A 15982-nucleotide genomic window follows, 5' to 3' on the forward strand; every position below is an offset into this window, starting at 1 on the left:
TTGGGCCACTGTCCCTGCCTTCCAGATAGCACAAACTTAATCACTTTGTAGATAGTTATAAGTATGTATCAGTCTAATAGTATATAGAGTGGCTAATATTATCATTCAAGATCTGAGTCTGGTTTCAATCATGGTATTTGTGCATTGGGAGACCTGCTATCATTACTATACAGATACATACCAAATCTATGGGTGCTATATTGACTGCACCTATGAGCTATGTATCACTATGTAGCTAGTACTTTGAACTATATTACCTATAATTACTATATAGCACTATATAGCAACTGTCCTACTTCTACATAGCAACCATAGCACTATATAGCAACTGGGCAACTTCTATATAGCATCCATAGCACTCCAATAGTGTCCATAGTTCTGAGGGGCAGCTATATAGATAAAGATTTTTTCAGATGTTTGAGATCCTTCAGGTCTCATCAAAGACTTTGACCTCACAATGGACACTTGATACTGCTGTTCGCGAGGCACAATGTTCTGCATAGATCATGACCAACTTGTTCGAGAAGTCCATCTGCAAGATGGACTATCAGTCTGTAATCAGGTGAACCGTTGCTTGAAGAAATCACCTTGGCAAACTCATGCAGCCGGTTTCGGTCGTCTTGCGAAAGGCTTAACATATCAGCAATTCCATCCACCCTGCTGGTGTCAATACTGCGACTATCTTATGTATTGGACACAATATCGGCTTGAGTCATGGTGGGGGAAGAGGAAAAGTTGTATTCTTGCAAGTGATGATATGCCGGTCTTGCATAGGGTATGTGACCGTGGTTTGATTGGCAACTTGTCCTGTGAACAAATGAAGGTGTCATTGAGAGCTCTTGGGACAGACTCATGTCCTGAGACATCCTGCAGTGAGCAGAGACTTGCGATGCACAGGTCTGGAGGCTGCTGAGGACAGCTGAGGACCCGACGTGGCATAAAAATTGAGCGTGACCTCAGGGCAGGCGTTGTCACTGCTGTTGATGTCACAAGCCACAACCACGGAAGCAAATGAAGAAGGAAAGGCAAGAAAGAGCACACACAGAGGACGGATCAGTGGATCCCTTGTAGAGTAGTCGAATACTGATGCACCCAAGACGAGAGTTGAGTAGGACAGTATTACATTTCATGATATTGTAATGCAGCAAAGAGTAATGACAGCATATTCAGCATGACAGAGCTCAGAGAGCCATTTGACATTAATAAAACCAGCAAAGAATGGGGAAGTCCAGAGGGCAAAACCCAGAGGTGAATGGGGTGAGAGCGAAGGAGTTCACAGGCGCCTGACAAACATGTGTCTCTCAGAGTCCAGACTCCGTCCACCATCTGCGACAAAGACAAGTTTACTTCTGCATGCCCTCTGAACCTGGTGTATATCCTGAACGACAACATTTTGTTAGGCAAGGTGTTCATGGTAGGGAGTCTAGAAACACATCTGCTTGCGTGGATGGTCTATACAAGTGAGTCGCCCTCAGAGGTTGTCGTCGTGGTGTCAATAGCATTTTGCTCTGAGCTATCCAGCCCAGCAGTGGTACCAGAGTAGATTGCGGCTGCCACGGGGTCACTGGCAGGTACTGAGTGTGAGCTGGAGTCGTGTTGTACTGCAGGAATTGTGGCGGCAGGACTGGACTTTCTGGACATGGCAGCGATACTGATAACGGCCTTTGAAGCTCATCAGGCATTGTCACGAGCAATGCCAGCAGCCATGGCGACATCCCTGGGTATGACCAAACCAGTTGCGTCGTCACAATCCTGGTCCTTTGCAGCATCAAGATGGATGGCAGTACCAGAGTTGTCAATGGCTGCTGCCGTGGGGTCATTGGCTATTGTTGAAGCTCAGCTGTCTGTGGATTTTCATCCCGGACAGGTGTTGTTGCGAGCAGCACCAGCAGCCATGGCGGCATCTCTGGGTATGACCGAACCAGTTGCGGCGTCACAATCTCGTTCGTTTGCGGCATCCAGGCAAACAGCGGTACCGGAGTCAATGGCTGCTGCCATGGGGTCGCTGGCTGTGACTAGGTATGACCGGCAGGATTCACGGATGCGACAGATGGCCTGCAACATTGGTGAGATGGAGTTGCTCTGTCGAGTGTACACCCAGCTGCAATTGGAGTTTGTGGTGCAACCAGACTCTCCGTTTGACACAACAAAGCCCTTGACGAGACCGCTGTGCTTGATGTGGTGGGATTTTTCCGATGCCAACACAAAACCATCTCATCCAGCGTGGTGACGTCTAATTCTTTCCTGTGCTCAATCACTCGGGACAGCAGCTCTGCCTTGTCCTCCAGGCAGTGTCAAGGTGGATGTTGCAGATGCAGCATGAATCTGCCACTGCGCAGCTGAGCCATATTAAGCAGTCGATGTTCCTGGTTGCCAGAATGTGCAACCTCGAGCTTGCGGAACGTGGTCTCTCTTCTCTCTTGCACAATGACTTTGGTTTGCAATGTCTGGCACTGAAACTCTGCGCAGTTATGAAATGTGTTTACGGCACAGAGTATCTGCTATCAATGACTGTGAGTGTATGTTGCATGTGAGGCAGACTGGAGCTAACCTCGAAAAACAGGAATTCAAAGGCCTGTTCTATCAGTATGATTGTTGGCATGCGGTAGACTGATGACATGCCACCAAGCTCATATCTATGTACCAGCACGCCCAGTACCTGGAAACGTTCGGAATCGACCAGTATATCGGCCACCTTTACAACACAAGGCAGCACGGATTCTTCAGGTGCTTGGTAGAGCATGTACCTGCCCAGCTGCACAACATCCTTATTGTTAAGCTGCAGGGTCTTGCAGCAAAGGACCGATATTGCCAATGATTCGAGACTGCCAAGACCATGCCTTGTTGTTGCCATCTTGCTTGAAGGAAATGAGATTTCACCAGTCAGTAGCATCCAGCATCCTGGGTACATTATTTATGTTAGCCTTTCACTGCCTCATTGAAGATGAACGAGTAACTCACGAGCCATCGCAGATTGGTTGAGGGCACCATCCATTGCCATCATTTGCCAGAACTCGGGATCCTGGAGCAGCAACTACGGTTGCCCAACAGGGTCAGGTCAAAATTCATGTCATGACACAGCCTTGGAGCTCCGGACTGGTCCATGCATAACTCAGATTGAACTTCTGACACAATTTTGACGGATGTGCATTTATTTTCATGCCCTTTCTTCATGGAAAAAAACTACAATTACCTAACAATTACCTACACTAGTGAGGGACCCCTCCCAGACTCACGTCAGGTCTCCTTTCATCTACAAGAAATGTACAGTTCTTTCAGCCACCAAGCAAGCTGCTGAGCTTGTGCGCACCCACATCGCCCCACAATACATATACCATGTCAGGCCTTGTTTGTGAAATTCAGGAGCAAATAGATGTACAATTGTATATCTTGAGATTAGAGACCTCTAACATTTGTATCCATACACAGAAAGTTCTGACCGACGTGCCCATCTTTTCCTTGAAAATTACCTTCCGGTTTCTACTCAGATCACTTTCTACTACACACACACAACTATCTATCATGCCTCTTCGCTACCCATGCTGCTCTATGTGCTCCAAGTACTTTCCCTTAGGCTAGCTTGAGGACGGAAAATGCCAAAAGTGCGCCAAATTCTCACAGTTGACATCTACACCGGAGATAAATGCAATTGAGGTAAGTCTTCCGTACCCTCCTGGCTAGGCTTTTCTGACCATAAGGTTTAATCAGGCGTGGAAACAGTGCAAGCAATGTGGATGTGCATACCCACATTTGCAAAACACTGTGTGTAGACCATGCGCAAAGATGCTGGAGGAAAATGGTAGGCATAAGTACCTTAGCGATTGCACACCTCTGATATAGGCTAACATAGACAATGTAGGATACACTGAGAATGACACTATGGATGCTGCTACATCTGCTGCGAGTAGGGCTCAAGTGTACCAACATCAAGCTTTCGAGCACCGCCTCAATTGGCCTCAGAACCCCAGTATCAAGAATGCAATGGAGATCAATATCCGAAGGGCTCAACAGTCTCAGCTCAGAAAGGAGGCTTCTATTGTCATACTTGTCAAGGACTTCCGTGTTTTTCGGGACTTGGATAAGAATAAGTCCACCCGGGTGAGTGTCCATGTTGATAGCTTGGCTTCTCAATAGCTTACTGTACCAATAGGTCCCTTTTCCAAATTTCCGCAAAGCATTCAGCCTATCAGAACAGGTCTCAACTATATCCGCCACTGTCCTCACCCATTTCCGGGCCGGCTTCGCAGATTACCAGGAGTTATGACAGGGAAAGTCTGATCTGAACCCTATTTGGAATCTCAAGTGCGCCATACCTACCCTCTCTTGAAATTAAACATCCTAAAACCAGTGTCACGGTTAAGTTAGACATACAATGTGGAACACAATAGCTGGAGATACCCTTTGCCCTCACCATTCCCACTGCCAATCTACTCTCAATGTCCTCTGGCAAAAACTCAAGGTTGACTCTTCTATCACTGCTGCAAACTTAAAAGACAATCTCTTGCAGCTGACATTGATTGTATACCAAAAGGCGAGCATTCTCATGTCAACCAATGTGTAGCTTCTCACCTTGCAAGCAGGAAGAGAACCCGTCAGAGGATGATGATGACGGAGTGGTTCTTATTTTGCATACCAAGCCATCCAGACCTACAAGGTCGTGGAAGAGTCACGCTCAACGTCCAAGGACAGCTTGGTCATCTGCCAGATCTGCACCCTCCTCTGCCCTTGATAAGAGCGATCACAATAACAACCCTACCTCTGCACAAACTACCAGTCAGTCAAAATACAAAAGTGCCTTCGGATCGACCAACAGAGATGTCACATTTGGTCCTTCACCAAGATTACTACTAGCTTGTCATGCTTGGGAGAAGCTAATTTCACAGAGGGAGAACCCAACAGCAATTTTATTTTGATTGCAAATGATTGGCAAGCCACCAAACGGGCTCACCCAACGGTGGCACGTCATGGATACCTGGGAACTGGGTCATGCAAAGATGTGTTCCTGGTAAGCGATTACTCATGGCATGTGTTCCTGGACCTCACAACATTTTACAGGGATTGTATCACAACCACCGCATGGCAGTAGTGCAGCTCAAGCCTGTGGCTGACAGTAGCTTCACCTCTGAGTTTGACAACGAGAATGACCTGAAGCATGAACTCAAGCTCCTGGCGCTGAGTTCTTATTTTGCAGCCTTGTTCAAGATACGAGCTGACCAGGTAAGCCAATTTCCTTATTAGATACAGTGTAATAATTAGATGCTCGACAGATATCAACTTCAACTACCGAGATGTGTTCATTGGCAAGGTTAACACAATTGGCCCTAGGCCTGAAGACCTTGATAACGACAACCGTCCCCTGTGCCACAAGACCTTCCTAGTAATGCCATTGCTGGACTTGGACGACAAATTGTGGTGTGAGAGGAAGTTCTCTGGTCACAACATGCCAGGCAACAGCAAAGACTTCCTAGGCCAGTGTATGGACGTATTTGCACACCATGTTGTGCTGGACAGTCTGGGATCGTGCACGCTGATAGACATACCAGGTTTTTATACATATTACCTCATGAGAATGATGTGATGTTCTGACTAGTATTTTAGGGCTGATCTCAGGGGACAACAAGATGATTCTCTGCTTTGATCCACAGGACCACACATCTTGGTCGACAACTGTGCTTGCCAGCTCTGACCTAGGGACAAGGGGCATCCGAGACTTCGAGAAGCTGCACATATGCAATACAGTGTGTAAAGGACTAAAAATGGAGCCTCTAACAAAGAAACGGAGTGCACAAGACATCCTTAATGAGGAAGAGTAGTACCAGCATATGTATTAGGATAACTACTCTAAATTAACAGGTTCAAACCCTCCTGGATTCTATCCTTAACACAACACTTGTAATCCTTGACCTCAGCCTTGGTAAGTTGGTCCAGTGCCCTACCCTCGAGGTCCACCCATTGCATGAGCGACCCACTGGTCCATGCAACAAATGACCCCCGGATGCCTAGACCTATCAGCTGGCTGTTGTAGTGGTGGAAGAGAGCAGAAGGAAAGAAAATGGGGACACCAGGGGCGACCTCAAACTCCATATTGAGCTCCTTTATGATGAGTTGACCTTCCTTTTTGTAGTCTAAGTCCCCAAAGGGGATGACATAGCACATCCCTGTGGCAAAATTCTTGCAGTCCTCGTGCAGCTTGTACTGAATGCCCTCCATGTTGATGCAAAAGGAGCAGAAGGGATAGAAGAGTGGTCGGAGGCAAGGATGCCGCTTCTGGATCTGTTCGTTGACATGAACATATTGGGCATAAAGTCTGGGAAATATCCACGTGAAGATAGCTATGGCAATAGTGCATGAGTGTTGGGCATTTGGAAAGGAAAAAAAGGATGTACCATTAACAATATTGCAAACTGGGGTAAGAATCTCCAGAATGCGGTCTACCATGGCCTGATTGTTGGTATAGCCTACGGACATCTGAGGATTCTGAGGTGAAGCAGTCAAAATTGGAACCCGGCATCCAACAACAGCTTTACCTGAACAGACCCATGGTGCAGCATGTACTCGTACTGCTGGAAGCTTCCTTGGCTTCCCCTGTACCCAGTGGATGTGTACGGGTCAAGAGGACGACGGTGCTTGCGTGCCTCCAGCAGCAACCGGTTGATGGCTGGGGCATAGCGGCCAGTGGCCGCACGATACAAGATACAGCGATCAGCAATGTCTGTGACAGACGTAGCAGCCCTGTGTCAAGAGTTTCAGGATAAGTTGATGAGGATCAGTGGAGGAGGATGTACCCATCGTTCATAGCAACGTATGTATGCTCTCCTCGAGAAGAGCATACTGGCCACTTACTTGTGATGACGTAGGGTGTCGTGAGCCTCGTGTTTGGGTCAAAATTTGATGACAAACACTCTGCATGGCTGTTGATCCAAGCATATAAGTCATTGTGCCAACAGTCTTTGCTGCGACAGTGGTGGTGCGGATTAGGATGACGTCCTCCATTGACTTTGATAGGCCGAGGGGCTCCTGCAGTAATGTGAGGCAACGTCGAATTTGGGTGGTCGGGGTCCTCCTCCTCTGCAAGCATGTATCTGTGAATGTTGTTATCCACAAGAGATGCGGCATCTAGCAAGACGTGGTAGGTATCTTCAGGAAGGCTGGAGTTCAGCACGTCCATCTTGTAGCAAAAGAAAAGGAAAGGGGACCAAACTTTCAGGAAATCCACCGTCCATTTTACCCCTGCAGCCAAAATTGTGCCACGTCGCCTTTATATTGCCAGCAACGCGACACGTCCTGCAACATGTGAACATGACTCTCCTCTAAAGAAAGATGCATGCCCAAATGAGTCCACAACTGGCACGCACGAACGTGGTGCAACCACTGCCACCACCAATCTCCTCCTGCAGCCATCCACGTTCCAACAAACACAGGCATGGCCCACTCCCAAGTCGCCCTCTCCACCGGCCGCACCTGCATTACAACGGACGTGGGCATCGCCCATCCCCAGCTGCCTGCCCGCTCACCGCCGTCTGTGTTCCAGCGAACACGGACCGGCTCACCCCCCAGCCGCCAACCAATGCCACTTGAGCCGCCACCCTCCCCAACTCCATGCATGCAAACATGTGGGCTATCGTCCAGCAGCCCACCCCTCCTTGAACATGACAAGCGGGCATCTGCCCAACAGCCCGTCCAGCGCCCCCAATGGTCATGAATCCTGCCCACCCCCGACCTGCTGCACGCAAACACAAATGCGGTGCACTCACCCATCCCTGACCCCCTGCACGCGAACACGAATACAGTGCACTCGCCCATCCCCGACCCGCCACATGCAAACACCAATGCGGTGCACTCACCCATCCTCGCTAGCCCATCCGATTGCACAGATCACAATGATTGCCCTATCAATCCACTGTCCTGAATATGTGTGCTTACCCTGCAGGCCTGAGCACCTAGTGAGAGTTCTCAATGGAGCTTGAACAGCCCACATCCGGCTTCTATTATGTAGATACATAGTTGATAGCTTTGTTCTAGAGTGGCATGCGAGTAATTATATGTTGCAGGAAGTGTGAGCCCTCAGCTGATGGTCTCTTATGGAAGGATGAGAGATCAAAGGGACAGAGGAATCACACGCTCCTCTTCCAGCTCAAGTCGTTGCAATTGCACCATCATGGAAGGCTCAGATTGTGCACAGCTGGATGGATTATTGGATGAGGAAGTCAATGAAAAGAATCTGCACAATTGCAATCCGGAAGGCAAGAATCAGTACAATGAATGCTGTGAGGAATATCATAGACACCATACTGGTGTCCTGCTGATTGTTACCAGCACGCGGCAGCGATGAGAAGGTCAACACTTTGTTGATCAAGTATAATAAGCTTGGGATTACCAACAAAGACAAGATCAAGACACTGCTCAAGACTGAAGGCATCATAATGAGGTATGCTTGTCCATTGGTTCTCTGCCATCCCTTCCTAACGTACACTTAGTGCCACAACTGTGAAGTGTCATCGCAAGGAACTGGGACTGAAGGCTGCTTCAACACAGACGAAAGCCATCCCTGAGTCCAAACACCAGCAGCTTATCATGGATGAGCTCACTGGTGATCATACTCAGTGTCAAGGCCCAGGAACTGTCAAGGAGGCCATACAGTGATCCACCGTTCCCTTGGACAGGAAAAATTGTACTGTACATTGCTCCTCCCATGGGCTCTCATTCTTCTTTAAATTAGCATCATTAGTTAGCTGTACATCCTGCCCATCTACCTAAATATTTTGTAGTAGGTATCCTAAAAAAATTCTGAGAGCCATAATATGGGTGACCCCCTCACAGCCACTTTACTGTTCCTCTGGACAGTGGTTTTCCCGCGCCCTTTGTGACTTTGCCATATTGCCGGTGTGAGCGCAGGAAACCTTTTGGAGGTTAACTGACAGTCACATGGCTGCCTTAGCTGCTGCTCCGCCAAAGCATGCAGAAACCTGGAGCGATATTGGGCCCATTGATACATGTACCCTCATGAGCTCAGTTGCAGATAGTGCTTTCAGCACTGTAGAGTCTGAATATGTACACTGATTTGTGGTACAGCAGCTCACAAACACCTCAAAGCCCACATAAAGATTGAATAGCACAGCCACCATGGTATTTCCGATTTTTCATTCGAGTAAAACACTACATATTGTCCATCGGGCTACAAGAGATGGTGAGGATCCATTGGATGTATATATATATAAATAATCAAGAGGAAAGAGTCAGGCGATGTGGAGAAATTAGCCCGTGTCCAAGGGAGTAGTGCTGTCCAGAGGAGCGGTGGATCACTGTACTACACACTCATGGGGTCAAGCTTACCAGGTTTGGATCTCATTCAGCATCATATCCTTGTCTCACAGGGTTGCAGGGCGGCTGTTCATAAGGAAATGATGCTTCCGTAACCCGAAGGCTTTAACATTCGTGAGCCAACCATGAGGAAGAAACACCATGTTGCACTCCAGCACCTTGACCCTCACCATGAATGGAGTGGTGATGGGCATGACAAACTGGCACGGATCAGTTTTCCTATCTGGGGTATCCGTGACTGCTGGTCAGGGAAGTGGTTAGGGCTCTGGGTTGTGCCAAATAACCGTTTTAAGTCACTCATCACCTACCTTTACCTTTGGCTGGTGCATGAGTTGGGTGGTATGCAAAAATATTACTTAGGTTTTCTCTTGGATATTGATTCTGGGCATAGGAATGCCAATTCAGACCACTACAGATTGTAGCTCTGAAACTACGGAAATGTATGGATTTGCGCTAGCACTGCGGTAAGTCCAGATGTGTCCCCTGCTCTGATCACATGTCGATAAATGTCAATTAGTGAATCGTTCTTGCCTTACCTTCCCTTGGACAAACTTCCAGCCCACCAATTCCTTTGAAGCACAGACAATACTACCATTGAGCATGGTTGGCTTAGGCTAAGGCTCCAATGGGGTGACAATGTCAAGGAGGTCTGGGAGAAAGGGCGGCTAATTTATGATGAAACGAATGTGAATCAATTGTAAGATGAATTCTCTATGCAAAGTTTGGAATTAATGGCTTCTCAGTAAACTAGTTCAGTGGCTTTGGCCCAAGCTGATTCAGCAGGAATTGGAAGATTTGAAGGAGAAGTTCAACAATCATCCCGTCCGCAAGGATCACAACAAGCTCAATCCATCTGGAGACATGCCGGAAATGATCATGCAGTTAGCGGTCAAAGAATACAGCACTACTAATTGCCTGCAGCCCATTGATCATGCCATTGTTGAGAATTTAATGGCAGACCTTGAGGTGGAGAAGCTGTTAGAGTTTGTTGATCCAGCATTTGCTATTCGTGCTGAGGAAGCCTACAACTCCTTGAATATTACACGGCTGGACTTTTACAACGTCTGGCACATTTTTCAGGCTATACTACCCATTATGTTTCCCACGTAACACACATGCATATACATAGTTCATAATTACGACTCCCCCAAAGGAGGGAGTTGGTTTTTGTGCATGGGCCTCATCACAGTGACAGGGATGTGACCCCAGCCAAAATGTTACAAAAGCATGATAAAGCATGATTATCTGCTCATATTGGATGACTGAGCACTAGTTTTAAATGGGATGCAGCTGCATGACAAGGTAGGTGTGAGATCGCTTACATCATGTGATAATATCAGTTCTGAATATTATCCATCGGTTTGCCGAGTTGCCATAGTAAGTGCTGCTGTGATGACAATCAGTTACATAATTGTATGGTCCATTGCACTTTGGTTTCTCTGCATAACAACAGTTGCCACATTTCGGAGTCCCGTCTATGGTTCTTGCTGGAATCAAATAGGCATTTGATTCCCATATGTCTGAAACAGGTTGTGGCTGTGTCATCACCTATTTCAACAAGGGGTTAGGTGCTAAAGAGGGGGTCCGATGAGCATTCCATAAATCTCTCATAGATATGTTATGAATAATCGGGGTTTGAACCTCAGAGCATGTATTCACCGGTCCGGAGCTCTGAGGCTGTGTCACAACACAACTTTTGACCTGACCCTGTTGAGCAACCGTAAGCAACCAGACACCTGCGCCAGCTTGGCGTCAGTGAGGTAGTAGCTTGCCATTTGTATCTTGAACCATGTATCCTCCGCTGACCAAGTGCCTGACAGCATGCATGTGGCTGAAGGCTTCAGCGATATCCCAGCTGGGTGCTTGTCAATTTGAGTGTACACTTTGCAGGTGAATCACAGCATTGAAGGACTTGAAGGACTCCGTGGCATAAAGGAGCGCGGGTCCAAATCATCGTATGTGTGATGATAAGTGGACAAACAGATAGAATTTTGGCTTGTTGAACTGCTGCATGTTCCACAGAGCTGTCGTGATCAAGAAATCAAAGATGGCCATCTCAAGCTGGGACTGAAGTCGTGCATAGTGGTAAGATTATTCATCCTGGTGAACCATTGAACTCACCATGAACTCAGGCAGATTCATGATTTCTGGCTGATAGAGCAACGGCGCCAGACATGTTAATGCAAGCCACACCCCGTAGCACTCATCTGGTATTCCTTCAAGGCCTTGCAGAACCTGCGGCGCTATCTGGAGCACTATACAGAAGTCTCAACCCACCAACGACCCTGCGTACTGCACGAACGTGGTGCCGAGCGGGCCTTTGATACCCAGCCCAGTCGTATCAATACTATTGATATGCGCATGGAGTATGTCCTTCTCCTTGGAGGAAAGGTGTGATACGGCATCACGCCACCAGTATTTCACAACCCACAAGAGTACAACATGTAGAATTTCGACTGGTGAGTCTTGCTGAGGATCGAAGTCTGACGAACCATTAACACATTTATCTGATGTTTTAGCTCCAGCAGATACACTCACTCTCAACCATCAAGACTGGGTTGAGAATATTCTTTGGCATTTGCTCGTGCAGGCTGGCTAACACGAGCCGTATTTCATCTTGCTTGCTTATCCCTGACAATCCCGGACAAGTGGCTTGTTTGTCTTCAATTTTCTTGCATTCTACTAATAGCTTCTCCACAAAATGTTGCAGGTACTTATCTTTCGTGCCGGTCTCAGTTAACATCTTGTCAATAGTGCTTGGTGCTCTGTCCAAGACTCGCTCCAGCTGCTTCTCAAGTTGTGCAAGGGTTTTGGACTTGTGCGTGGTACACCCTCCTGTAGGAAACACATCAGAGAGTCCTGAGCTTCAGAGTGAGAGCATGAGTCTGACGGTAACAAAATCTGATATGTGTTCTCTTTCTCCAGCATTGCCAGGTGGTCTACCGGGAATTCCGGCTTTTCCAACATAGTCAAATCCTGCAGAAGTACTTACCAGTCATCCCAACATGCAAACAAAATTCACTCAACATTGAGTTATCTCCCTGGAAGGCGAGCACCCAAGGGACTGGATCCCGCAATTCCACGATGAAAAGCGAGAAGGCACTGAGCGGTCTTTCGAGTTGTGTGGTTCCATTCACGACAAACTCGCGTGTATCTGTGTGTATTCTCATGGGATTCACCATTGCCCACAGAACTCCATTGCGCATGAACCACCAACAAATCATCACGACCGCCAGTATGCCGAATTCGTCAACATTGGCGAGTGCTGGCTCCTCAACGAAGAAGTCACATCCAACATCATTCCTCGCGATTGGCTCACTACAAATCGGATTGACCTTATGCTGCCACCAATCACTTTGTCTGGATTTGCCATGCTGATAACCACTATCCTCCGGATACCTTGACAAATTGGGTGCAACCAATAGATTCACCAATTTCTATAACATGTGGTCAGTACCAAACAAAAGTCAATTGGCCAACTAAATCACATCTCTGATAATGTTTTCAAGGTCATGAACACCGTACACATGTTTGTGACCGCCATCGCACATCTTGACGTCAACACCGCTACAATTTAGGACACGCTGACAATATCTCTTGACCTGGTGAATGGTGGGAAGCACTCCTGTGCTGTTCTTCATTGCAAACCACCTCACCACGTCCATTTCCTTCTCAGAAACATGCAATCATGGAAAAGCCGACATGATGTCCATGGTGCACGTCTGATGATGCCGTAGGTGAGATATTCAACGGAGAACAGCAGCATACGCTCGGCTCACTGCTTTATCAGGATAAGGCCACCATTGCTCGAATTCGGACTCTTCAACAACAGAGAATTCCTCATCTATGTCATCTGCAAATAAAGATGACAATCTCGTGCACACTGGATTTACACAACATTACTTATCACTGACTGATGTATGTCATTCCATTGGCTTTCGTCTTCTGAATTCGACAGCAACGAGTCATCCGAGCTGCTCCCTGGCTCCAAGTCCATATCGCACACATCGTAGGTGGCATGAAAAGTAGGCAACATTGTTTTTGTACGTGACAAGATGCCAGCCCAATTGTCATACATCTGATCAGTTGGATTGTCCTCAAGTGCAGGCCCATTAACCGGTGTGAGGTTGTGAATACCAGGAGGAGGGATGTTGAACGCCACCTCAGGCTCTTCATGTGTGACAGCATCAGGTTGGGTGGGAGACGTTGTGACATATTGGACATATGGCATGACAGGTTCGTGAAGTATTTCTTGATCTGGGTATGAAAGGCTCTGACCGTCCTCACTGCAATGTTGCTCGTCCTCCTGAAGTACACCGATGTCCGTATCACAACAATAAACAGGACTGCTAAAATGTTGCCCTGTGTTGCGGGTACGGAAAGGGCTGCCTGATTGCAGATCTGGGTTATCGTGAGCACGAACTTGACAGGTATGTCCATTTGTGTCTTCGTGTTGAATGGCTTTTGACAACGATAACCAGGAACTTCTGGGACAAACCAAGCACTGAAAACTAGAAGACCGATGGCCTTGGTTCTGGAAGACTAGATAATAGGAGTGAGCCGCGAAGGTTGACCATCCGTTGATGATACTAACATTCTGGGTGTTCAAGGGGCATCGTATTGCCAGGCTGCAAGAGCAAGAGTCTATAGCCCCTATCAAGTGGGTGGACCAGATGAAGACGATGCGAACGAGGCCAGCCGGTCAGCCCCCTTTTTAACCTTTAGCACCTGCCGCATGGACCGTGCTCCACGTCCTTCCCAAGTGTCCGCGCAACTACGGAATTGCAAATACGTCTACATACATCTGAAAGACAGCTGCTGCTAAACATTATTCCTGTGCTGGAGGCAAAATTGGCAGCTCTCTCTGCAACCTTACAATCTGTAAAGGATTTGATGCCAATGTTGAGGACGCCTCCTGTCACTGACAGGAGGCTGGGTTCAATTAGCAGTCCAATAGTCCTTTCGTCAGAATGAAGATGTATTCATTAACACAATGCTGAACGAAATCTGAGATACATAGTGACTGACTACAATAAGTATGTGACTACACTATGCTACTCGGAATGGGTGATATTGAACCACAGAATTGCCCACAGAATGGGGTTTACCACGACGCGCTTGTGCAACACGAGGAGTGTGCACGTTGCAGCACTTTCAGGGGATGCTGATAGCATGGGGCATTGTCCAGCACATGCCCCAGGGGAATCTTTGACAATGGGCCTGGGGCACGTCTTCAAGCATCTGCCCTGTGGCTTCGAGAGTGGCTGCAGTGCATCTTTGAGTAGGCTGATTGGAAAGCAAGAAGGGAGGGCTTGGAAGGTGGGTTGTATGATGTGTACGGGGGGTGGTGGCAGCTCACAGACGGCAAGGGCGGGGGATGGAATCTGTGCTGAGTGTGAGCGCGTTGGCAGCTCATGCTTGGCGTTGGGCAAAAGAGGGCACAGGGGTGGAAGAAGGGCAGGGTATGGAAGCTGTGTCAAGTGCAACCACGTTGGCGGCTCGCGCTCGGCATTGGGCAAAAGAAAGCTGCACCAAGCGTGACCGCGTTGGTGGCTCGCAGACGGCATGGACGGGGGATGGAAGCTGCACCCATCGCAACTGCATTGGCAGCTCAGGCTCGGTGTTGGGAGAAAGAGGACACGGGGGTGGAAGAAGGGCGGGAGATGGGAGCTGCGCCGAGCGCGATGGTGGCTTGCGTTTGGTGCTGGGCAAAAGAGGGCACGGGGCGGAAGCCACACTGATTACAACCGCATTGGTGGCTTGCAGACGGCAAGGGCAGGGGATGGAAGCTGGAAGCTGCGCCAAGCACGACTGCATTGGCAGCTTGTGCTCAACATTGGGCGAATAGCGGGCACGGGGGTAGAAGCAGCACCACACGAGTCTGTGGGTGACGAGCATGCGGGGTTGGGTGGATGACAAGAATGGGGCAAGGTGGATTGTGTGCCCAGTAATGCCACAATTGAGTGCATGCCCCATGTCATCAAGAGTGGGCCCGGGGCGCAACTTTGAGCACCTACTCTGTGTCTTCAAGAGCACACCCTGGGTGTCTTTGCGTGGGCTGGAACGTTCGAGTGCATATACACTTCTTGACGGGCGCATTCTCGATGGTGTTTGTCGGCGTATTTGTGCACACTGACAGGTGTGGTTCTGTCAGAGTACGCGCTGGAGCTCCTAGGAGCGGCGCGGATCCCCCGGGACGGCGGTGGAGACGCTGTCGCACAAGGCAGGGAGGCAACTGAGTATATATACGAAGATATGAGGAGAAGTACACATACCTGTCGCACAAGGCAGGGAGGCAACTGAGAGAACAAGTCTGGGTTGCTCCCTGGTGCGACAGGCGATTATATAGTAGATGAGTAATCCATCAACGCAACGAAAGATGGTCCAATGAGAGAAGGGGAGGGTCCTCGGGCGCCCGACACGTGACCGGTGGACCGGCCTAGGAAGGCCGCGCGAGTGCGGAGGCCCTAGGAGCGCCGAGCGACGGAACGAAATAGGGGAGATGCCCAAAGGAGGGCGCGGGAAGCCTAGGAGGGCGCGGGAGAGCGCGACTGAATAGGGAGACGGAAGTATTAGGGGAAATGAACGAAATGGGACAGAAGCGGAAGCAGAAAAAGAGAACAATGAGACATGAGGCGAGTGTGGGAGCCGTGCCCTGACA

The 15982-nt window shown here is 48.6% G+C and overlaps 5 protein-coding genes across 5 annotated transcripts; 3 read left to right on the plus strand and 2 right to left on the minus strand.

Annotated features, from left to right (window-relative positions):
- Window positions 1-1171: 1171 nt before the first annotated feature.
- On the plus strand, window positions 1172-5578 carry PUNSTDRAFT_47178 (uncharacterized protein; the record flags this gene model as incomplete). Its single annotated transcript, XM_007387779.1, is given in 15 exon segments — window positions 1172-1248; window positions 1306-1460; window positions 1608-2019; window positions 2051-2066; window positions 2289-2513; window positions 2648-2727; window positions 2786-2882; window positions 3489-3560; window positions 3580-3654; window positions 3709-3762; window positions 3841-4098; window positions 4581-4773; window positions 4932-5005; window positions 5056-5217; window positions 5306-5578. The coding sequence occupies 15 exon segments, from the start codon at window positions 1172-1174 to the stop codon at window positions 5576-5578; spliced, it is 2223 nt and encodes a 740-aa protein (XP_007387841.1).
- A 263-nt stretch (window positions 5579-5841) lies between these two features.
- On the minus strand, window positions 5842-6796 carry PUNSTDRAFT_138109 (uncharacterized protein; the record flags this gene model as incomplete). The annotated part of the gene is made up of 4 exons (XM_007387780.1): window positions 5842-6332; window positions 6387-6477; window positions 6528-6732; window positions 6786-6796. 4 exons carry the CDS (start codon window positions 6794-6796, stop codon window positions 5842-5844), a joined length of 798 nt encoding a protein of 265 aa, XP_007387842.1.
- A 1362-nt stretch (window positions 6797-8158) lies between these two features.
- On the plus strand, window positions 8159-8643 carry PUNSTDRAFT_138110 (uncharacterized protein; the record flags this gene model as incomplete). Its single annotated transcript, XM_007387781.1, has 3 exons — window positions 8159-8267; window positions 8317-8428; window positions 8478-8643. The coding sequence occupies 3 exons, from the start codon at window positions 8159-8161 to the stop codon at window positions 8641-8643; spliced, it is 387 nt and encodes a 128-aa protein (XP_007387843.1).
- Window positions 8644-9446: 803 nt separating this feature from the next.
- Window positions 9447-10431, plus strand: PUNSTDRAFT_116208 (uncharacterized protein; the record flags this gene model as incomplete). The annotated part of the gene is made up of 4 exons (XM_007387782.1): window positions 9447-9660; window positions 9713-9785; window positions 9899-10018; window positions 10065-10431. 4 exons carry the CDS (start codon window positions 9447-9449, stop codon window positions 10429-10431), a joined length of 774 nt encoding a protein of 257 aa, XP_007387844.1.
- Window positions 10432-11271: 840 nt separating this feature from the next.
- Window positions 11272-13552, minus strand: PUNSTDRAFT_47181 (uncharacterized protein; the record flags this gene model as incomplete). Its single annotated transcript, XM_007387783.1, has 8 exons — window positions 11272-11388; window positions 11443-11568; window positions 11599-11804; window positions 11860-12185; window positions 12212-12297; window positions 12378-12758; window positions 13101-13174; window positions 13225-13552. The coding sequence occupies 8 exons, from the start codon at window positions 13550-13552 to the stop codon at window positions 11272-11274; spliced, it is 1644 nt and encodes a 547-aa protein (XP_007387845.1).
- Between the last annotated feature and the right edge of the window lie 2430 nt (window positions 13553-15982).

The sequence above is a fragment of the Punctularia strigosozonata genome (assembly GCF_000264995.1).
Source record: "Punctularia strigosozonata HHB-11173 SS5 unplaced genomic scaffold PUNSTscaffold_15, whole genome shotgun sequence".
Taxonomy (NCBI): domain Eukaryota; kingdom Fungi; phylum Basidiomycota; class Agaricomycetes; order Corticiales; family Punctulariaceae; genus Punctularia; species Punctularia strigosozonata.